This window comes from Meleagris gallopavo, chromosome 1 (assembly GCF_905368555.1).
Source record: "Meleagris gallopavo chromosome 1, MGAL_WU_HG_1.1, whole genome shotgun sequence".
Lineage (NCBI taxonomy): Eukaryota > Metazoa > Chordata > Aves > Galliformes > Phasianidae > Meleagris > Meleagris gallopavo.
Genome location: NC_139404.1, coordinates 118957860 through 118978679, shown reverse-complemented (window position 1 = coordinate 118978679; position 20820 = coordinate 118957860). Strand labels below are relative to the sequence as shown.

The window sequence follows — 20820 nt, the reverse complement described above, 5'->3', positions numbered from 1 at the left end:
GACATGCTCAACATGGACTGACACAGATATGTCCCTCTGTTTGACATTCAAGAAAAGTGAAGGAACGGCGTTCTGACCATGCCAACATTTCAGAGCCAACCAAAACAAGTCTCTGCTTGCTTATCCTAAAAGAGCTAGAGGATGTACCAAGGATTAGCCCTGGCTGTATAGCTGCAGAAGGAGCAGCATTATAGAGCAGGAGGAGGTGACAAGCTTCATGATTTGACACAGCGCTGTGAAGGAAAGGTCCCTGCTCACATGCAGAGACTTGCTTGTGCCAGCCCAGCAGATGCATAAAGCTCAGCCTCAGTGCTGCAATCTGACAACAGAAGAGCTATAGCGCTTTCTATCTTTAAGCTTCTGCATGTGACACTAATTAGTTATTATTGAAAGTTATTGCTATTCAATACTGGGACCTGCTGACAGGTATTATATGCTGACTGTGCTGCAGGAGCACTTGCGGACCTCAGAGTGACTTCTCTCAGGCGTTCTTTGCTGGGCTGTCTGCTTCAGAAACCAGCACAGGAGGGGAGGCCAGTTAGGTAAGGATGTATTTTCCCTTGAACTTGGTCTGCCCCTGTTTTCTACTGGCACCAACTCTACCAACACTCTGTTCAGCAGTATTGTAGGGATTTAATTGCAGCGCATGGTCGTATTTTTACTACAGATCAGAACAATTCTGTCACTTTACAGTTTTTTCAGTTAACAGGGAAGCAGTGAACATGGTATGTAGCAATAAAAAATGTGTTCTGGTGGGATGTCAGTTTCACCAAAATGGATGGTTCGTTTCCTCGCTGATCTGAATTTCTGTGATGTTTGTGGTGACTAGCTTTTATTCTCAGGGTGTTCTTTGAGGAGCCATCAGGAAAGGACTAGACTCTTGCAGCTTCAGCAGCATGGAGCTGTGTCAGGGGAGGGGCAGCTGGGGGTCAGGGAAAGGGTCTGCACCACAGGGAGGTGGGCATGGAACGGCATGCACAGGGCTGTGGGCACGGCCCTGAGTGCCGGAGTTCAAGGAACGTCTGGACAGCGTGCTCAGACTTAGGGCTTGAGTTTGGGTGGTTCTGTATGAAGCCAGGGGTTGGACTCCATGATCCTTCTGGGTCCCTTCCAACTCGGGATATTTGATGGTTCTAGAACTTTACACGCTGCTGCTGGAATGACAGGGGGAATGGGTGTGATCCAGGAGTCTGGGGTTAATAAGCATTTTGGGAAGACAGGATATGTTTGAGATGCTGCAGCTGTAATATGAGACAAACTAGTGAACTCCTACAAAATGTTGGAAAGCCTTTGTAGCATGAGGTGTGCGCTGCTCCCATGACAGTCTCTCAAGTTCAACCTGTGCAGGCACTGATCACCTATCTCAGACAGCTCCAAAGCTGCAGGGCCATTCCTCAGCCTAAATCATAGAGTTTGCTGTAAGCTTTGAGAGACTCCAGAGTGGTTTATGAATGTATGACTGACTGGTGTTCTTTCTGTCTTGGCAGTGCTGGAAGCCTGTTCACATAAGGCAAAAATAAAAAAGAAATAAATCTCTAAGTTGTACATCACCGCATAAATGTACCAAAAAGTGTTTAGCCAATTTGGATGCATTTCCTTATTCAGTGGCTGACTGATGCGTCAAACTGTTTTACTGCAGCTCCGTGCTCTGAGCTCTCTTTGGGTCTCTACCAACTGTGCGTCTCTGTTTTCCCACAATGCAGATTTTACATTTCATTCAGTTTTTTTTCTGCTTGCTCTGTGGTGCCTCTTCATCACACCTACATCTTCTTAGGAAAGCAAGCTGGGAAGGAGAATGAGAGCAAAGGAAGCCAGGCTTTTACTGTAACCTTAGCAGAAGCAGGGATACAAGCAGAAGCACTGCAGCTCTGTTATATCAAGTAGTAAGTATGGATAGAAATAACAAAATCAGCAGAGGCCAGAGCACAGTAACTATTTTATTCTGATTGTCTCTTTTTGTACATCAGATGGCTATACAGTATCTTCTTAGCTGAACAGTGGAGGAAGGAAATTGGTGTTTCCATGGCCATGTAAGTTCACAGGTCCCTGATGTTTTCTGATGTCAGCATCACAGTGAACCTCTCTGGGATTCTGGGAAATCTTTTGGAGGCAGGCAGAGCCCTCATCTTCTGGCAACTGCTGCTTTAACGGGCACTATACTGTTGTCAATACCCCCAAGAGGTGCAGTAAACTTTATGTTATGAATTGCGGTCTGCAGGCTTCCAGAGTACGATTTGTTACTGTAAAAAGCCTGGGCTGGGCATGAGAAGTATTTACTAAGTATGTCGAATGAGGAAAGGTCAAGGGGAAAAATTACCGTCAATGACTGCGAGCTGGGGCCTAAAAACTGTAGTGCAGCATCATCCCACACTGTTCAGTCCCTTTCATGTAGAACCTAAAAGGTTGTTTCCCCTCACCAAGCCCATTCTCATTACTCATTTCTGCTTGTACAAATGAATCAGGCAAAGCAACGTGATCCTGCACTCTCTGAGTGTCCACTCAAGGCACTGAAGGAGCCATATAAGCTCTTCTAGCAAGCACTTTTCCAAATTAGTCTAAAGACTTAGTCTCAAGTTGACATGGATATGACCACAAACTTAGCAGACATAGAACTGGAATTTCTTGAAAACTCAGAAATTATCTCACTGTGCTGTAGAAGTGCGTACAAAATAAATTGTTCTCACCAGTAAAGTTTAGATGTTTTCTTCTGACAGACTGGATGAAGTTTTGCTGTAACAGGTTCCATCCTGGAAGTACATGCGGGAAAATAGAAAGAGTTGTATTTATTGTTGACAGATGGCTCTATCCCTTTGCAAAATGACAAAGCATTTGTAAAATGTTACTGTTGGAAAAAATACTACAAAGAGAAAAGGAGCCAGGATGCTAATAGAAGGCACAAAGGAGAACCCATACAAAGAACGTTGGAATGAATCTCTCTCCAACTGCCATTTTCATAGCTACCTTTTAGAAATGTTTTCTTCTCTGCTGCTGCATAGAATTCCATTTTGGGGATAAAATCAAAGTGTGTTAAGTATGCCAAAAACCCAAACTTTAGATGTAACTCTGCTTAACAAAGACACTGCCAAGCAGTGACCTCACCCTTACTCACTTCACTGAGAAGATTTACTGCATCCCACAGGAAATTGATACTTGCTAATGTGAACAAACATGAAGATGAGATTACCAAACTGGCAGGTCAAGGAAATAGTCTTGATTTTCCAGAATTAACTGTGATTTAAGTAGAGTAGTTATAAAAGCCTCAAGTGATTCTAAACCTGGCAGCTGATTAGTGAATTCATGCATTTTCCCTATGCCATGTGCATTTGGGTTATGGTGGAAATCAGACAGGGAGCCAGGCTGGCTCTTTTCTCTTTACTGAACATGTCAGATTAATTCTGAATAATGAACAACTTGGTATTTACCCAGGCCAGCATTTTGGAGCTGCTTGAAAATGGCAGAGATTGTTGTGCTGGGGCATCCGATAGGTTCAAGATTGTGGGAGAGGGAACACAAACCGCAGCTTTTCTGTCCAAGTTTGGAGTATGCCTTAGCAGGGAACAGGCAGACCTACTTTTGTCTGGAGAAATAATGCACTAAAAAAAGACCCAACAATAAAACATTATTAGAATGGGATCACGGAATCCTTAGGTTGGAAAAGTCCACTAAGGTCATCTAATCCAACCATCAACTGATTGCCACCGTACCCACTAACCATATAATCATTAAGGTTGTAAAAGACCTCTAAGATCATCTTGTCCATCCATCCAACCAGTGTTGCTCACTAAACCATGTTCCTTAGTACCACATCAATATAGTTCTTGAACATCTCCAGGGACACTGACTTCACTGCCTCCCTGGGCAACCTGTGCCAATGCATTACACATAGCATGTGAAATGAGGAGCCTGTTATTGTATGTGTGAATTCTTGCTGCAAAGGGTGATTTCTTTCCTTAAGACACATTGCAGAAACAGGAGGTAAGGGTAGAAGATCCCTGAGAATGCATGATGGCTGAGAAGGGCAGGAGGGGTCTGCCCAAGGTCAGAGCTGGGATCTGCTTGCGTGTTAAGAGGAGGGATAGCTGTTTATGAGGGTGAATAGTGATAGGACAGGGGGGAATGGTCCTAAACAGAGACAGGAGGTTTAGGTTAGATATTAGGAGGAAGTTCTGCACTCAGAGGGTGGTCACACACTGGAAGAGGTTGCCCAAAGAGGCTGTGGACGTCCCGTCCCTGGAGGCATTCAAGGCCAGGCTGGATGTGGCTCTGGGCAGCCTGGTTTGGTGGTTGGCGACCCTCCACGTAGCAGGGGGGTTGAAACTGGATGATTTTTAAGGTCCTTTTCAACCTAGGCCATTCTATGATTCTGTGATTAACCTGCTGAACCAGGATGCATCTCCAAACCACTACAGCTCAGGACACCACCATTTGAAAATGCTGCCTCAGTTCTTCGCCTTTTACTGCTTCACAATTCCTATATATATATATATATATTTTTTTTATTTTAAGCTCAGGCAGGGATAAGAGCTTGTTTTCATATTCTCTCTAACACCCTAACAATACTTGAGATGCTACGTACAAAATAAGCAGATGGCTGTGAACTGATCTGTATTTGTATATAAAATGTCTCCGACTTAACAAAAAATATCCACAGTATATTTAAAAAAAAAAAAAAAAAAATTGGCTGAGGTGGCCTCCCCCTCTCTGTTAACAGATGCTCTGGGATTTGATGGGATGTGAAGCCTTATTGCCACCTCCTCCAGACAGCATCCTGCTGGATCAGGGCTGGGCTGTCTCCGTGGGTGTTGTCTGCCTTTTGCTGCTCAATGCCTAGAGCGTTTCAGCCTGGGGTGCAGTCTAGCACCTCTTCCAATACTTCATTTTTTTAATGCTGCTCAGAAAATGCACACTGAAGGAAAAGTGGCAAAAAGAAGGCGGTAATGTGGAAGAGAACAGCAAAGGCCAGATCTCTTGTCCTCAGGTAGTCAGAGCATCCAGAGGCTGAGAGAGGACATGGCAAAGACAGCAATATTTGACAGTTCGTCAGGCTTACTGTCTCACATTTCTGAGCATGGTTTTTCCCTTCTTCATAAAATTGAGTTTATTTGTTGAGTTTCTTGGTCAGTGCTTACTGTTTGAATTTAAGTCCCTTAATTCTTTACTAACTTGCCCGTCTGAGGCCTTTGCACCATGACAGCCATGGGAATGTCCTGACAAAATCTGCAGGCTCATCATCACAGCCCATGAAAACAACCAAGTTCTGACATGGCAATGACATTGGTCAGTTTGTGTCAGAAGGAAGGCTGTTTGGTTCCTCATGTCTGCGTACACAGTGGTGTCTGATTGCTGGCTGGATGTCACCAGGAAGCTGAGGCCTGCAAGATGGCTTTTCAGCTCTGCGAGGGCTCTCCACAGGGACCTGTGGGATCCAGACACCTGAATCCAGCAGTGAGCCTTGGACTGACAGCTGTCCGTCATCTCACAGTTCTCCCAGAGTGCCAGAGCAGCACTGGCTCCTCCAGAAGATTATCTGGAGCTCACCAAGGCTCATTCATACTCAAGATCAGAGGGGAGCATGTCTGCAAGCTATAGAAATACTGCAGGGAGACACATCTCCTTTGGGGAAAGCTACTTTTGTTTGTACGTTCTGTTGTCTGCTGCTTTATGCTTGGGAGTGTTGTCAGCTCTGCTCCCTGTGAAAAAATCTTCACTTCCCTAGGGTGCTTTTTCCCATGGTTCACCATTCTACTGAACACGTGATACATTAAGATCAAACACTGTTTTCTACTTGACGGCCACATTTTTACTTACGCTTCCTGCATGATAATTTCAATGACGTTGCTCTCCTTCCCCTCTCCTTACTGTCATTCCTTTTTCCTTTCTGGAAAGTATATCCTAGTTTAATTTATTTTCCTGTGGCTTCTAGAGCAAGTTATTTCTTGCAGTTTATTTTAATTTGTCATCGCTGCTTCCAATTTAGAGTTTGAAAGCTTCCTGTCTAGTGTTGCAGGCCGATGTCATTCTTCAGTATTGTAATTGATAGTTATCACTGGACATTGACCTGGTGCTTCTGCACTTTTCTGGCTACATGTACCCATTTAATTGCATTTTCTGTTTTCATTCTTCATGTGTAGTGCTCAGTACATGATCATAATAATATGAATGACCAGGTGATGATTCTCTATGTACATTAACCAACCAGTCATTTGCCACTTGGCATATTCTTTATGCTGAAACTGAAGTGTTGAAAGCTGCATTATACTTTGTCCAGCACATGCACAAACACTGATGAGGTATAAATGTGCAAGAATTTGCTGTTCGCTGTTATGCTCTGACAGAAAGCTCTTGACAGAGAATGGCCCACAGCCCTGCAGCATTTGACAAATCCTGGAGCTCTTCAGCAATCGTGGCTGCTTATAAATAAAAACATTAGAACTCAATTAGTTTTTCTGTGTAACGCTGCAGCTTAGCAATATATATGTGAGTGCAAAACAGTAGAGTACGGTTTTGTTCAGAAAATGATATTAGCCATAACGATAAAGGATGGTATATGTTATAATCTTTATTAACACTTTTTGACACTTTACAAGAAGTAAATGAAATTTGTTTTAGGCTGAATGTTCTCAAGCTGCATTTTCTGTGCTATTTGCTGTTGGCTGTGATGTCTCAATTCAAGCAGGGGATTATTGGGTTACTCTGAGCTGTAGGAGCTTCCTAGCTGGCATGGTAACAGGTCTGCATCCCCTGCAGAGTTGTGCAAGGGGTTGCAGCTAACACTGCTCACCAGTCAGCTATCTGCAAGTTAGCTTTTACCATTTGGTGCTTGTTTACCATTTTAAGTATGCAGGGACCTGAAATGCAATATAAAAATAGAGCAACGCTACAGAAAAATATTAGTGCCTAAGGTGAGCAAGCTGAGAACATGTTATTCCAACAATAACAACAACAGGAGAATAGCTCATCTCGATGTAAGTTATTCACTTTGAAGTCTATAGGTACAGTATCATGACAAAGTTTCCAAACAGTATCTGAATGGGCTCCTTCTGTAAAGTAATCCAATATGTCACAGAGGCTTTGTGAATTTGTATACAGAAAATATAGTAAGTACTGCAGTCCATTCCATGTATCATTACATGTTTGTTTTTTTCCCAGTTAAGGGCCAATTTCTAGCCATTAAGCCTGTTGAAAATGCTGCAGTATTTGGGTATGATCTGGTGCCTGGGAGTTGGTTTTGGGCTGTGTCTGGTGGTGCAATTGCCCCTGATGGAAGGGGGCCAGCCACAGCCCTGGTTTTCCTGCTGTGCCTTTTGTAGCGTGAGGTGCTGCTGCCTGCACTGGAGTTTGTGCATGCAGCAGCATGGTGTAGCATGGATTGCAGTAGGTTTTTCATAGGAAGCAAAGAGGTTGAGGAAGGGAAAGTTACTGTACTCTCTCCCCATCTTGCAAGGCTAATAAGAATCCCTCTGTAAGCAGGTTTCTTGGTTAAAATCTATTCCTTTGAGAAAACATAGAAGGGGGAGAGGAAAATGTATATTTTTAGGCATTTCTTCTTGTCCTTATACAATAAAGACTACATTCAGTATTATTTCAACAAGTGAAACTCTCTGAGTTAGCTGGTCATGTTATTTCTTCTCATCTGTGCTCAGAGTGGCTTTCTGAACTCTTATGGCCCTGCTTGCTGTAATGTTTTACAGAAGTGTCATGTCAGAAGTGGGTCTGAAGAAGGATATTGCCAGACAATATTGAAATCAGACCTCCCCTTCTGGCCCAGAGCCCCTTTCTGCTAGGTGCTCTGCACACCCAGTTCAAAGTTGGTTGTACAGAACTGTACGCTCACATAAATCACTTGCGAGGTTAAGGCCAAAGGGAACGTCTGAGAGGAGCAGTGATGAATGACTTAGGTATTTGCTGAGTTGAGGAAGTTTCATTGAAAGAACATTGGAAGAGCTGCTTCATAAATTATTTGTATCTTCTGCTGTGCCTCTGTGCTAAGTCTAACCAGGACTATCATCAGGGTGGCATGAGAGTCACCTTGTAGCATTGTGTATGTTTGTGTTGCCTGAGCGAAGATGCATGTTGCCTTGCTTTTGTGGGGAAGAAGCTGCGTGGTGTAGCCATGACCCCAGGAGCAATCAGAGACCTGGAGGCAAGCCATGTTTCTCAGTCCCACTGTAGGAATGGAGTGATGGAACTTCAGGAGCTGTAAGAATATTTCCCTGGGGAAGAAAAAAGAGTTGCCCTCAGTCCCTTGGAGATGATTGACTTTCTGTCTTCCCCCAGATGCCTGTGAGTAATTCAGAAGAACACTATAGTAGCCTATTATTTACTAAATATAATTGGAAGACACTGATGCTGCTTACCTCAGCTTGCAGTTAAGCAGTGCTCAGGGCATCTAGCCAAGCATACTGAAAAAGACTGATGGAGAGGAAAAAGTGTGAAATACTTGCCATCATTTCTGCTCTTAACATATCGCTTATTGTTCCTGACTTTTGGGAGCTTGATTTCTCAGCCTACCTGCTGTGCCAGCGGATGGGAAGCAGGGCTGTGCTTGTTCGTTTTCTGTGTGAACTTAGAATCAAAGAATAATAGAATGCTTAGAATTGGAAGGGACCTCCAAAGGTAATCTAGCCCAGCACCCCTGCAATGAACAGAGATGTCCACAGCTAGATCAGGTCGTCTTCCAGCTTCACCTTGAAAGTCTCCAGGGTTGGGGCATCTACCACATCTCTGGGCAACTTGTTCCAGTGCCTCACCACCCTCACTGTGAAAGACTTTTTCCATATATCTAACCTAAATCTACCCTTTAAGCTTGAAACCATTTCTCCTTGTTCTATCACCATAGATCCTGTTAAAGAGTGTGTCTCCTTCTTTCCTATAGCTCCCCTTTAGATACTGAAAGGCCACTACTGGGTTATCTTCAGTCTTCTTTTCTCCAGGCTGAACAGCCCCAGCTCTTTCAGCCTGTCCTTGTAGTAGAGTTGTTCCATTCCATGGATCATTTTTGTAGCCCTCCTCTGGATGCTCTCCAACAGGTCTATCTCTCTCCTGTACTGAGGACTCCACATCTGAACGCAGTACTCCAGGTGAAGTCTCATCAGCACGGAGTAGATGGGCAGGATCCCTCCCTCATCCTGCTGGCCATGCTTCTTTTGATGCAGCACAAGATATGGTTGGCATTCTGGGCTGCGAGAGCACACTGCTGACTCGTGTCCAGCTTCCCATCCACCAGTATCCCCAGGCCTTTTTTGGCAGGGCTGCACTCAATCCTTTCATCCCTCATCTTGTATTGGTAGTGGATGTTGACTCAACCCAGGTGCTAGATCTTGCACTTGGATGCGTTGAACTTCATGAGGTTCACTAGGGCTCAAGCCTGTCAAGTTCCTTTGAATGGCATCCCGTCTCTGATGTGTCGACTGCACCCTGTGCAGCTTGGTGTCATCAGCAAGCTTGTTGAGAGTGCACTCAACCCCACTATCAGTGTCACTGATGAAGAAATTAAAGAGTATTGGTCCCAACTCTGACCATGGGGGATGCCACTCATCACTGTTCTCCATCCAGACATTGAGCCATTGACTGCCACTCTCTGGACTTGATCCCACAGCCAGTTCTTCATCCATTGAACAGTTTACCCTTCGAATCCATGTCTTTCCAATTTGGAGAGAAGGATGTTGTGGGGTACGTGTAAAAGGCCTTTCTGAATTCCAGATAGATGACATCAGAGGCTCTTCCCTTGTCCACTGAGGCAGTAACACCATAATAAAAGGCCATAATGGTGGCCAAGCAGGATTTGCCATTGGTGGCGCCTTGCTGATTCTCCCTTATCACCTCCGTGTCTTCCATGTGCCTTAGCATAGCTTCCAGGAGGATCTGCTCCTTGATTTTGATCTCACAGAGGTGAGACTGACAGGGCAGTAGTTCCTAGGGTCATCACCTGCTTGCCATTACTTTTCAGATATCATTGAGAGTGCCTTGGTGACTACATCAGCTAATTCCCTCCGGACCCTGGGATATATCTCATCCAGACCCAGAGACTTGATGATGTACAGGTTCCTCAGACAGTCACAAGCCTGATCTTCACTTAAAGTGGGAGAGACATTGCTTCCCCAATCCCCTCCTGCCAAACCGAACATTTGAAGGCTGTGTGGTGAGCATTTATCAGAGAAGAGCAAAGCAAAAAAGTACCTCAGCTATCTTCTTGTCAGCTGTTACCAGTCTTCAGTCTTAGTTTTGGTTTGGGAACAGCTTCTCACCTCGGTTACTGGCTTCCCCATGCTATTGGCTGAAGACAAGAGACTTAAATATGCCTGTGAGGAAAATCTGCTCTCCTCCCTCTCAGGCAAACCTTTACAGGGCAGCCCCTCTCACCTCCAACATGTGCTCAGGTCTTTGTCACCCAGGGATGACCTTGTTTTCTAACTCCTTATCTTAATAAAACCTTGCTAATGATGGTTAGCATTATTCGCAAGTAATAAGGGCACTTTGTTTTTGTTTTTTACCATTATTCACAAATAATAAAGACGCTCGGTTTTGCTTTTTTTTTTGGAGGACAGATAATGAATGTTGTGAGTTCACATACAATAAATGAGGTCTCAGGAACCTTTAAAAATAGTAATAGGGGAAACATTCACAGAAAAAAAAATCCCCAGTACTTTTACAGTAGATACAAAATGTAACTCATGACAGTATTCATAGAATCTTGTGATTTGGAAGTGACTTTTATAGGCCATCTAGTCCAACTGCCCTGCAATGAACAGGTATACTTACAGACACATTAAGGTGCTCAGAGCCCCATCCAGTCTGACTTTGAGTGTTTCCAAGAATGGGGCTTCTACCACCTCTCTGGGTGACTTGTGCCAGTGCTTCACAACCCTTACTGTAAGAAACCTCTTCCTTATATCCAGTCTAAATCTCCCCTCTTTCCGTTTTAAAACTTTTCCCTTTGTCCTTTTCACAGCAGACCCTGCTGAAGAGTCTTTCCCCTTCTTTCTTACAGCCCTGCTTAAGATACTGAAAGGCCACTATCAGGTCTCCCCAGAGCCTTTTCTTCTCCAGGCTGAACTTGTCTTTGGTTTGGCTTTGCCGTTCACGTTTCTTTCTGTTTTTCTTCTATAGTGAGTATGTTGCCCTTCCAGACAGGTGACTTGATCATGACCTGTAGGAAAGCACATCAGGGACTAGGAATATGAAACAGTACGGCCGTAGGGCTCTTTTCCTTCTAGGTTATCATCTTGAACGAAGTGTGTGTCAGTAGTAAACAAAATGCTGTCAGCTGCTGATGGCCATTTGATGCCCTGTGTAGAATAAGTTGATGTCCTTAATCGACTGTCCAAGAGACAGGTGTGTGTATCATTGCACTGTTGGTGTAATTGATGGTATATTACACTCCTGAGCCAAATGGAGAAGATTGATGGAAACTAACTCATAGAGCTTTGATGGAAGACTGTAGTTTATGAAGATTTCAAGGAAAACGGAAATATATTTGCTGTTCTTCAAATAAGTCATCTGAATCTTATCTTCCAATATGCTAAACACAGCATATTCTATGTCAAGTGTCATCTTCCTCTGTGCTTTTTCAAGGCTCCTAGTGTTTTACAGTAGGAATTGTGTTGTGGATGCTGACATGGAGACAGGGGCTCTGATGCACTAGCCTCTACTCTTGAAAGGAGAATTCTTGGTGGAGACACAAAAGGTTAGCACGGGAAAGGGGCCACTTCTGATAGAAATATTCAGATAGAAGTATGCAGGGGGATTGAATGTTTTGAGTAGGAGAAATAGGCAAAATACATTAAAATTACTCTGAAACGCTATCCTATGACAAAAATGTGTGTGCAGTACTTCACATAAAAATATCTGGGTAGCATGAGCGCGTTTTTTCACAAGATCTTGAAGGTAAACTTTAACCAAAGAAGATAGGATAGTAAATGAATTTTGTAAAGCTTTGTTCTTGAGTGCATTTGGAATCCAGGTGTCTGATCTGAGAGCAACATCACAGTGAGCTGCACACTTCTGTGTTTTAAAGGGGAGAGCAAGATGGTGACCTCTGGAGCAACTAGAACAAACCTAGTAGTGATCTGAGATGAGTCAGTATAGGAGAAAAATAGCAGAGCTGTGAGAGAGAATTGGAAAGGATGTCTAAATATGCTTGCTGAGCGTATTGTAGAGAACATGCACTGCACTGCTGGAGACAAGAGACTATCTTACTGCATGTCATTGAGAGTGGGAGTAATGAGAAGGGTCAACGTGAAGAGATCTGTGTTGAAAAGTGCTGAAAGAACTCCAGACTGAAAGAAGTGCTTTCAGCTAATGAAGAACTTGGGATTGAGAGAGGTCTGGAGATTTTAGTTACATGCTGTGATGTGTGTATACACAAACACATATATGTGTGCATGCGCATGTCTGATGTATCACCCTTACTGCCAGCATGCCAGCCTCACTATTAGATCCAGCAACCTCAAACTAGCAGGACTCAGGTGCTGTCTGCCGTATGTACCATTCTTCTGCAGGCAGCTCTGATGCTGCCTTTTACTTCAATCTTCAGCCCTCTGGTAGAACCACTCAGCTGCGGCATGAGTGACCAGCTGGGTCATGGTCTCTGAAGAAGTAGAACTCAGTTAAATGTTTAATTTCATGCATACAAGTGCACAACTGAGAAAACTTTTGTCTAGTCATAAGTCTTTAGCTGACCTGGGAATAGAGCCAGACCAGATTAGTAGATTTGTTTCTCACTTACTAACCTGCTTTCCCTGATGGACTTTCTGCTGCTGTGGCAGAACAGGGACCATGGCTACGCATATATTATTGAACGTTTCAGTTGTTTATTAATAGATAAGTGTGTTGCACTCCCTCCTTGCTGTCACTCTGCATTAGATGGGATGTGCACTGGGGGGATTTTATTGGTGCAGAGTCTGGTGTGAATGGGGTAGGGGCATATGCACAATTGCACATATTCATGGAGATGTCTAATAAGGAGACACGTGCACCTAGAATAAAAATGCCATTCATCTCTCCGGTCTGGCTTATGGGTGAGAAAAGCAACTCTATTAACAAAACCCCCAACAGAAACCTTCTGTCTGTGACTACATTTGCTCTTGTTTTGTAGCTGAGAGCACAAAGCTGTTTCTCTCCCAGCCACTCTTGGAGGCAGTGGAAAGCACAGACTAGAGAACAGGAATAAAAGGAGAGGAAGAAACCACAGGCTAGAGAAGCTACACAGGAATTAAGCCTTAAACATAAAAAATACTGTGCATTTCTGTGAGGTTACTGTCTATCCTGCAGTGACAGCTTTGAAAGACTTTGAAATAACAAGTCCCAGTCTGGCCACTGTAACTTATTTGACAGTTAGGGAAAGCAGTTAAAAATATGTTCAAACACTGCCAACAGTGATTGAAGGCAGCAAAGCCAAGAATGGGATTAGCATGTGGCACTCTGCACATAAGTGCATATTGCTGAACGGTATAATCTTCTTACGCGTATAAGAATCGCAGACTTCCCAGCCCTCTTGAATCGTGTCTGTTTATTGTGCCAGTTAACCGAATACCAGGTAAATGCAAAATTCAGGGATCTGCACATGAAAGTGACATCTAAATCATATGCTTTCCAATGTTTTCATCTTCCCAGATAATTGAACACTGAAGACGGATGGGATTTTGTCCACTTGTCCTTTTTTTCCTCCTGAGTAGCTGTCATTTCCATATGTATGGGATAATTGGAGGCAGAGAAATGTCACAGTGATGCACTAAGAAATTGTGGTCGAAACGTGCGGTGTTTCAAAGTACTGGCAAGAAGTAAAACAAAAAGTGTAAAAGATCATGGTCTTTCTTAGCAGTTTCTGCTGTCAGTGCCTTTCTGCCTGAGTTCGAAAAATTTGCAAATTGTCCATCCATGAGTGTAGAACAGAATAACAACTGTGCTCCTGTTGTTGCCCACTTGTAGCCAAGGCTTATCTTGCATTGTTGTGTCTCCCCTCCTGCTTTCACGGGCAGATATGGCCCACGTAGATACAGCTGTGCCAGCTTTGAGAAGTAGTCTAGAAGCAGACTCTCTAAAAATGGGGATCAGTCCAGTAGGTAGTGGGCACTGGGAACACTGGAAGGGAAACACCTTCACTGAATAGTGCCTCTGGGAATGTCAGGGCACACACACCAGGAAGGTGAGAATGATGTAAGAGTGGATAGAGAGGATCCTATCCTGACACTGAACAAACCCCAAAGATCACAGGAGTGGTGAAGAAGAGGAGGCAGGGGCTCTGGCATGCGATTTTTTGTTTCAGTGTGTTGGTTGTCTCTAATCTTCTGAGAGAAGCGTGTTTAAGAAGCCCTGTCCAGGCTCTGGTGCAACCTGCCTTGGCTCTCCTTTGCCTTGGTGCTGCTGAACCACGCACCAGTCTGTTCAGGGACAGAAGAATAGGGCAGGGTCCTACACAGTCCCCATGGTGCCAAGCATCTGCCTCATTCCCATCACCTCATGTCACTCCCAGTACAAGGACTTCAAAGGAAAAAGCCATCACTGTCAAGCACTGCTTCACACCAACATGGACAGAAATCATTGCTTCCTTCTTGTGGGGAAAGAGGATGGCATCCTGTTCTCACTGGGGTGAACTGAGCCAAAGCTGTTAGGATGCATTTCTGACTCCAGAGGTGTGAGAGGCATTGTGTGCATGCACATGCATGTGTGTATAGATCCTGGAGTTACAGTAAAGTGGTGTTGCTCAGTTGGGAGGCTGAAATGCTAGAGTCAGGAGCCTTATCTGCAAGGAGCAGAAGCCCCTTCGCACAGGCATTTCTGAATCCTTAATAAAGATGTGATGGGAAGAGGGCTGATCCAAATAGCTATCTGCAGCTCCAGGGGCTGAGGTCTGAGTTAGCAAGTAGGAAAAGACCAGGGGAGATATTTGGGTGCATGCATGGGTGTAAAAAACAGATTATCCCACTTCAGAGGTGCTCCGGTCTCTGTCCTTCCAGGCACTGGTCCCTGCCAGTAAGCCCAGGCACACTGGTGCAGTAGACAAAGAGGGAGCCACATGGAAAGTGCTGAGCTTGCTGATACATTGCATGGAATGTGGGACATGTGCAGCAAAGAAGTGGTTGTAGGTTCTTGTCAGCCTTACAGGCTTAAACCCCCTGGATTTTGTAGCAGAGACACAAGAAGTACTTGGGGGAATATGCATTCGAGACATGTAGAGCTATAAATAAAATTCACATCAGACTCAGCACTTGCCTCAATGAAACATTTATGCACTAATATGCATGATGGAGTTGGATGTGTTGCTAGATTATCTAGTATTTGAGATGAACCAGTCTTGTTCAGAATTCATTTTCTTGCATGCTTTGCACACAGACTCAGAAGTCAGCAGCTCACTGACAACCTGTGCAGCCAGTATGGAAGAGTTTGATTAGGATGAACCCTACTGCCACTGCTGCAACTGTCTTAGGCCTGTTTATGCAAAGGTTTCTTATAATGAATGAAAAAACTAGTCACCTTTTTTTACCTTAAGTGACTGGAAAATGTAGTGTTTGCTAACATGGCAGGTGAGCCACCTCTGTACTGGAGAAGGGCTTCCCAGCTAGCACCTGGCTAGGTGCAACTATCCACCTTCAAGAGCATCCTGCTGCTACTCTACTGCTACTTATTCCTTGATTTTATTCATTTTGATTGTGTTTTTTTCCTTCTGCAACTAAAGTACTTTGTTGAGAATGTGACAACCACTGGTTTGTCTTTACTTGTGCGGGGGTTTGTGGTGTGGTGGCTCTGGGCAGTCTGTCCCTGAGCGCATAGGACATGTCCTCATTCTCTACTGAAATCCACTTCAGGCTCTTCCTTTTTTTCACACCTATCACCAAATTGTGTTTTCTTTGAACCAGGAAATTCTCTCTCTTTTTTTTTTTTTTTTTTTTTTCTTTTCTTTTTTATAACTTGGCACCTAATGACAACTATAATAAAGAAAAAGTAAGTTGAGAAGCAGAAGGAGCTGGGGTGAGGGGAAGGTGAGTGTCTAGAGAAGCAGACGGAGTTGGGAGGGGAACCCCTGAATCTATGAAATAAATGGAGCAGAAATCTTTCTTGCTTGGCCTTTGTGGTGTTATTATTAGAACAACCACGCCTGAGTGCACTGAAGCCGTGCATCCACGTGCAGTTCTGCTGCAGCAGGATTCTGTTTGCTTAGCTAGAGGAGGGAGGGAGAGCGAACAAGAGGATGTAAGGACAAGAAGAGTTTAAAACTGATAAATATGATCAACGTTGATAAACCAGCTATTTGGGAATCGGTGAAAATCTTCTCATGAGAGCAGCCATTAGTGTATGTCTGTTTGACATTGGTTGTCAGGAAACCAGCCAACATTAATGGATCCACAAAATGTAATGGAGAATCCATTTAAACGGTCTCTTGTCATTTTGCCATCCCACAAGACAAAAAAACAATTACTTTAGCTCGAGAATGAAATGAACGTGATAGTTTATATGATTCACTTGTATATTCTAAATTGATCAAAGCGCACACTAAAAATATATTAACAATCTTCATTTGATGGCTGAAATGCTGCTTTTCCTGAGTCTCTGCAGGATTCTTTGCTCATTCACTCTGGTGTCCAGCTGTTAATAATTTAAAGGCTGTGGTTTTACGCTTTCTGTGTCACTTTATTTACTATGCCTATTGTGATAATGCTCAGGGGCTAGAGGTGCACGCAAGCTAGGCCTTATATAGACAGCCTACAGTGTAAATCACCAGGAGAGAGGAAGTGCTTGCTGAAGGAGATACTTTATCCCCATTTTACAGAACGGAGACAAGAGACCTAGCCCTGTGCCCTGAGTAAGATGTCCGGTGGCCTTGGTAGCCCACAGCCCACTCCATTGCCTGGCAGTAATGCCTGGGGCCTATGCCCAGGCAGCAGGGCCAGTCTGGGTACCTGTGCAAGAGCACAGGAATAACAGTCAGAAAGGGTGAAGAGGAAACTGGCCTGCTTTTGGCAGGAGGTCATATTTAGCCTCCCTCAGGAGTGATCACTATCACTTGCTGGGAGGCTTTTCCCTCTCCTGCCCCTTGCTGAGAGATGGTTACAGAGCTTCACTGCTCTGAGGCTGGGATGTGTCCTCCAGCATCCAGCCTGACTGCATTTTATGGGTTTGTTTTTGTTTGTCGCAGGGCCAACATTGTCCTCTGCAGTACCCAGCACTTCTTCCTGCCCCTGCACCACAGGCAGAGGCCATTCATCCCCTCACAGCATCTTTGCCAGCTCTTTTAAGTTTCTGTTCTGATCTGCCTAGAAAATCCACTCCAGCTTTTCAATATTTTAAAGGGCCGTTCGGTTCAGTGCATATTATACAATATTTCTGCTGTGTTGGTGTCAGTGGGGCATATTCCCCTGTCAGAGTGAGTCAGAGTTCCTGCAGGAGAAGGAGGCACACAGATGTATGGATTCTGAGGCTGTGGCACAGGGTGCTGGACTTCACTGGCTGCCCTTTTCAGATTGGATATTAGGAAAAAACAACTTCACCAAAAGAATGGTCAGGCACTAGAACAGGCTGCCCAGGGAGGTGGTGGTGTCACCGTCCCTGGAGGTGAAACATGTAGATGTGATACTTAGGGACATGGGTTACTGGGCAGTATTGGTAGACAACTGGACTAGGTGATCTTAGAGGTTTTTCCCCAGCCTTAATGATACTATGATTGTACTGTTTGGAAACAAGCAATGTATTTGTTCATCATTTTCATTGTGGTACAGCTCTGCCAGGTTTGTCTGCTTGTGGAGACTCGGGTGGCCAGGAGGTCATGCTGCTTTTTCTGTATACAGCAGTGCCTGTCTACCACAGTGAGCATGTAGTGGGATTGTGTTAGCTTGGTTTCATCTTTAAGTCTCACACAGAGTATGTTAATCCAACTCCCACTCAATCTTACTTGTAAAACATTGCTGCCGAAACCAGAAGAGCTTTCTGCAAGCTAAATATTGCAGTGAAATATATTCTATTCTAATGAAATGTCTGAACAGCTCTTAAGTAGGTAAAACTTTCTGCTCACTTATTTAGCTCTGTCACAGACAACTACGAGAGCTGTCGTCTAGACAGACTTTTTCTGGAGATAGGAAGGAACTGCTTGTGTCTGCTGTTTCATTAGCCTCCAGGGTGCAATTTGTGATCATGAATATCACATACCCTGAGTGATAGATGTAATGGGTGGGGTGCTATTACTTGTACTTACCAGTTCTTGTCCCAAGATGAATTTCCCATGGAGGTCATGTGGTTCCTAAGTGGGTTAGGAGCAAATCCCTTTGTGTCTCAGTACCTTGTCTCTAAAATAGGAATAGTGCTTCCTCACCCTCAAGGGGCAAAGGAAATGTAAAATCAGCTAGTAACAGTGAAACACTCACCTACTCACTCCCCAAGAGAAGTGCAGTGACCAGGAAGGGCATCCCTCACATCTCTCCTTACCTGTCCTTGGGATGCTGAATGCACTGGAGTTAGGCACATCTCCTCCAAGTTCTGTCACTCTTGAGGAAGCCTCTCAAACCTGAAGTGTTTTCATGTAACTTTCAGAGACAGTTAGGAGATTTTGCTAGATGAACTGAAGTTTTCCTGTCCCTCAGAAGTCCATGTGCATTAGAGGAACCCCTTCTGATAGGTGACAGCTACCGGCACTCAGCAGGATGGGCAGTTAATCTTGGGCGTTATGCATGGGAGGGCAGTGAGCTAGCAACCCGTGTCAGGAGTTAGCTGTGTGTAACAGATGTAGTGGCAGAGTATAGGGCAGGGGGAGAGGGTAGACTGGAGATGTAGGCTTCTTGCTGCCTTTGCTCTAAGTGTCACTGTGGGAATGTCGTATGGCCTCTTTGCATTTTCATTTTGGCATCTATAGAATTATTAGCCAATTAGTGCGTACATTCAGCATCTGTATTGTATCATCACACCTGCTTGCTCCCATTATCTAAATGCTAAGTGGCATAATGTGGTACAGCAACATGGAGAAGCTAAGAATCGCTGCTGCTTGGTGGGATAAGGGCTGTCATAACATCCTCAGTGCTCATTCTTGGCACTGCTGTTCCAAGTGAAACCTTTTACTTTTCAACTAGACTGATGCCTTCAGAGCTGTGAGTCTTACCTGGGGCTCTTCTCTTTTGCTACAGCCGTCTCCAACCTGGATGCAGAGAGCAAACTGAGTGTCTATTACCGGGCACCTTGGCATCAGCAAAGAAATATCTTCCTCCCCTCCACCAGACCTCCGTGTGTGGAGGAGCTGCACCACCACGCTAAGCAGCACCTGCGAGCCCTGCGCAGAGGTAGGTATTGCTGCATGCATGCATGGAGAGGCTCAAGCACCATGCTTCTCTGGGAATACAGCACTGGGGTTGAGAACTAGGGTGAAGACGTCTTGGCACTTACAGAAGGCTCATATCCTCTTTGGCTTGTTTATGATTACTGGAGGAGTTCTGAAATGAACTTTTTACTCTTCCATTTTACATTCTTGCATTCTGTTAAAATAAATATTTCTGCATTGCAAGTATGAATTACTTGGTTCACTGACAAAGGATGGAGGAACTGAGTGTTTTAACAGGGCCACATATCTCTTCCTAACCACATGCTAAACAGTGTCCCAGGACAGATAAGATTTAACTTTCCAGGGGCTAAACCTGGAGTCCAGTGATACTAGAGAGGCTTCACAGAATCTGAGCTGCCTGCCTGGGGCTTGTAAGCCTGGAGGAGGGCTGCATCCTTTCTGGGTGGAAGCTGAGCGCCTATGGGAAGGGAAGGGAATCCCTGCCATACAGGGGTTTTGCTGAGTGAAACCAGTGGAAGGCAAAAGATGGGCAAAGGCTGGCTTCCTCTTGCTGTCTAACTGAGGGAAAATTCCCAACTGGAGGCAGACATCTGTACCTTTCTTCTGTGACATAAGAAAGGAGAAAATCCATGCAGGTCACCTTTAAAATGTTCTTCTGCAGGTTCCCTCTTTGGAAATGTTTTGCACCAGCATCTATCATTGCCTTGCCCATGTTTTGTTGTTATTGGGTTATAATAATAATTACTGGGATCTATGGAGCATCTGTTAGCTGGATTAAATGTTTCAGTTAATTCTCACACATGAGCCTTTCTACAGAGTTTTGCTCTGGACCATCTTGGAGGTGCAGCATATCTTCATAGCACTGCAAAGAGCAATAAAGCAGGACTGCAGTGCTCAAATAGAACACAAGTGAGGTTTCCTCTGCGCAGCAGCTCAGCTTTGCAGTCGTCCCAGCAGCAGACTGATCTCTGCCTGCCATCTGGTGGGCAGCAGAAAGCTTGACATTGGTGGGAAGGCAGTGGCCAAAAATGCCTCTTTGCTTTTAAGCAGCACTTTGAGCAGCTGCCCATCCTGCATGTCTAAGGCAGATGTGCAGGTTTAGCAGGCAGCTTTTCATATGCTGCTTGGTTTTATTTTCTAAATAATTACACTTACTGGGATGAAAATGTAATCTGAAATTTAACCTAAATATGTTTATTGTCTCTGTTCTATTTCTTCCATTAGAATTTCGCAATTTCTTTATTTAAACAGGAATAATTCTAACTAAACGTTAGATCAGGAAACCAGCTACGGTTGGCTGGACCATGGTTATATGCATGAGATGAATACATCATCCCCTTCCAGCAGCACTCTATGCAAACACTAATTACCTTTCACCTAACTTTCAGCTAAAATTAGAGTTAGGAAATCCATAGGCATTCTCCCATTCACATGGAAAATCTCAGAGACTTGGAACTGATGTTGGAAAAAGGATGGATATTGTAAGCCCATGATGGAAGAAGACTTCTCTGGGCCAGGAATAGAGCGATTGTGACTTTTTCAGAATGGACCCCTCCATA

At 44.3% G+C, this 20820-nt stretch overlaps 1 protein-coding gene across 3 annotated transcripts in view; it reads left to right on the top strand.

Moving 5' to 3' along the window:
• The window catches only part of NHS (NHS actin remodeling regulator), a 251319-nt gene that overhangs the window by 204050 nt on the left and 26449 nt on the right, over window positions 1–20820 (top strand). For all 3 annotated transcript variants that reach the window (XM_085211463.1, XM_085211467.1, XM_085211473.1), the window contains exon 2: window positions 19110–19262. In XM_085211463.1, the coding sequence (XP_085067589.1) occupies window positions 19110–19262 (153 nt within the window). The remainder of the gene's footprint in view (window positions 1–19109; window positions 19263–20820) is intronic.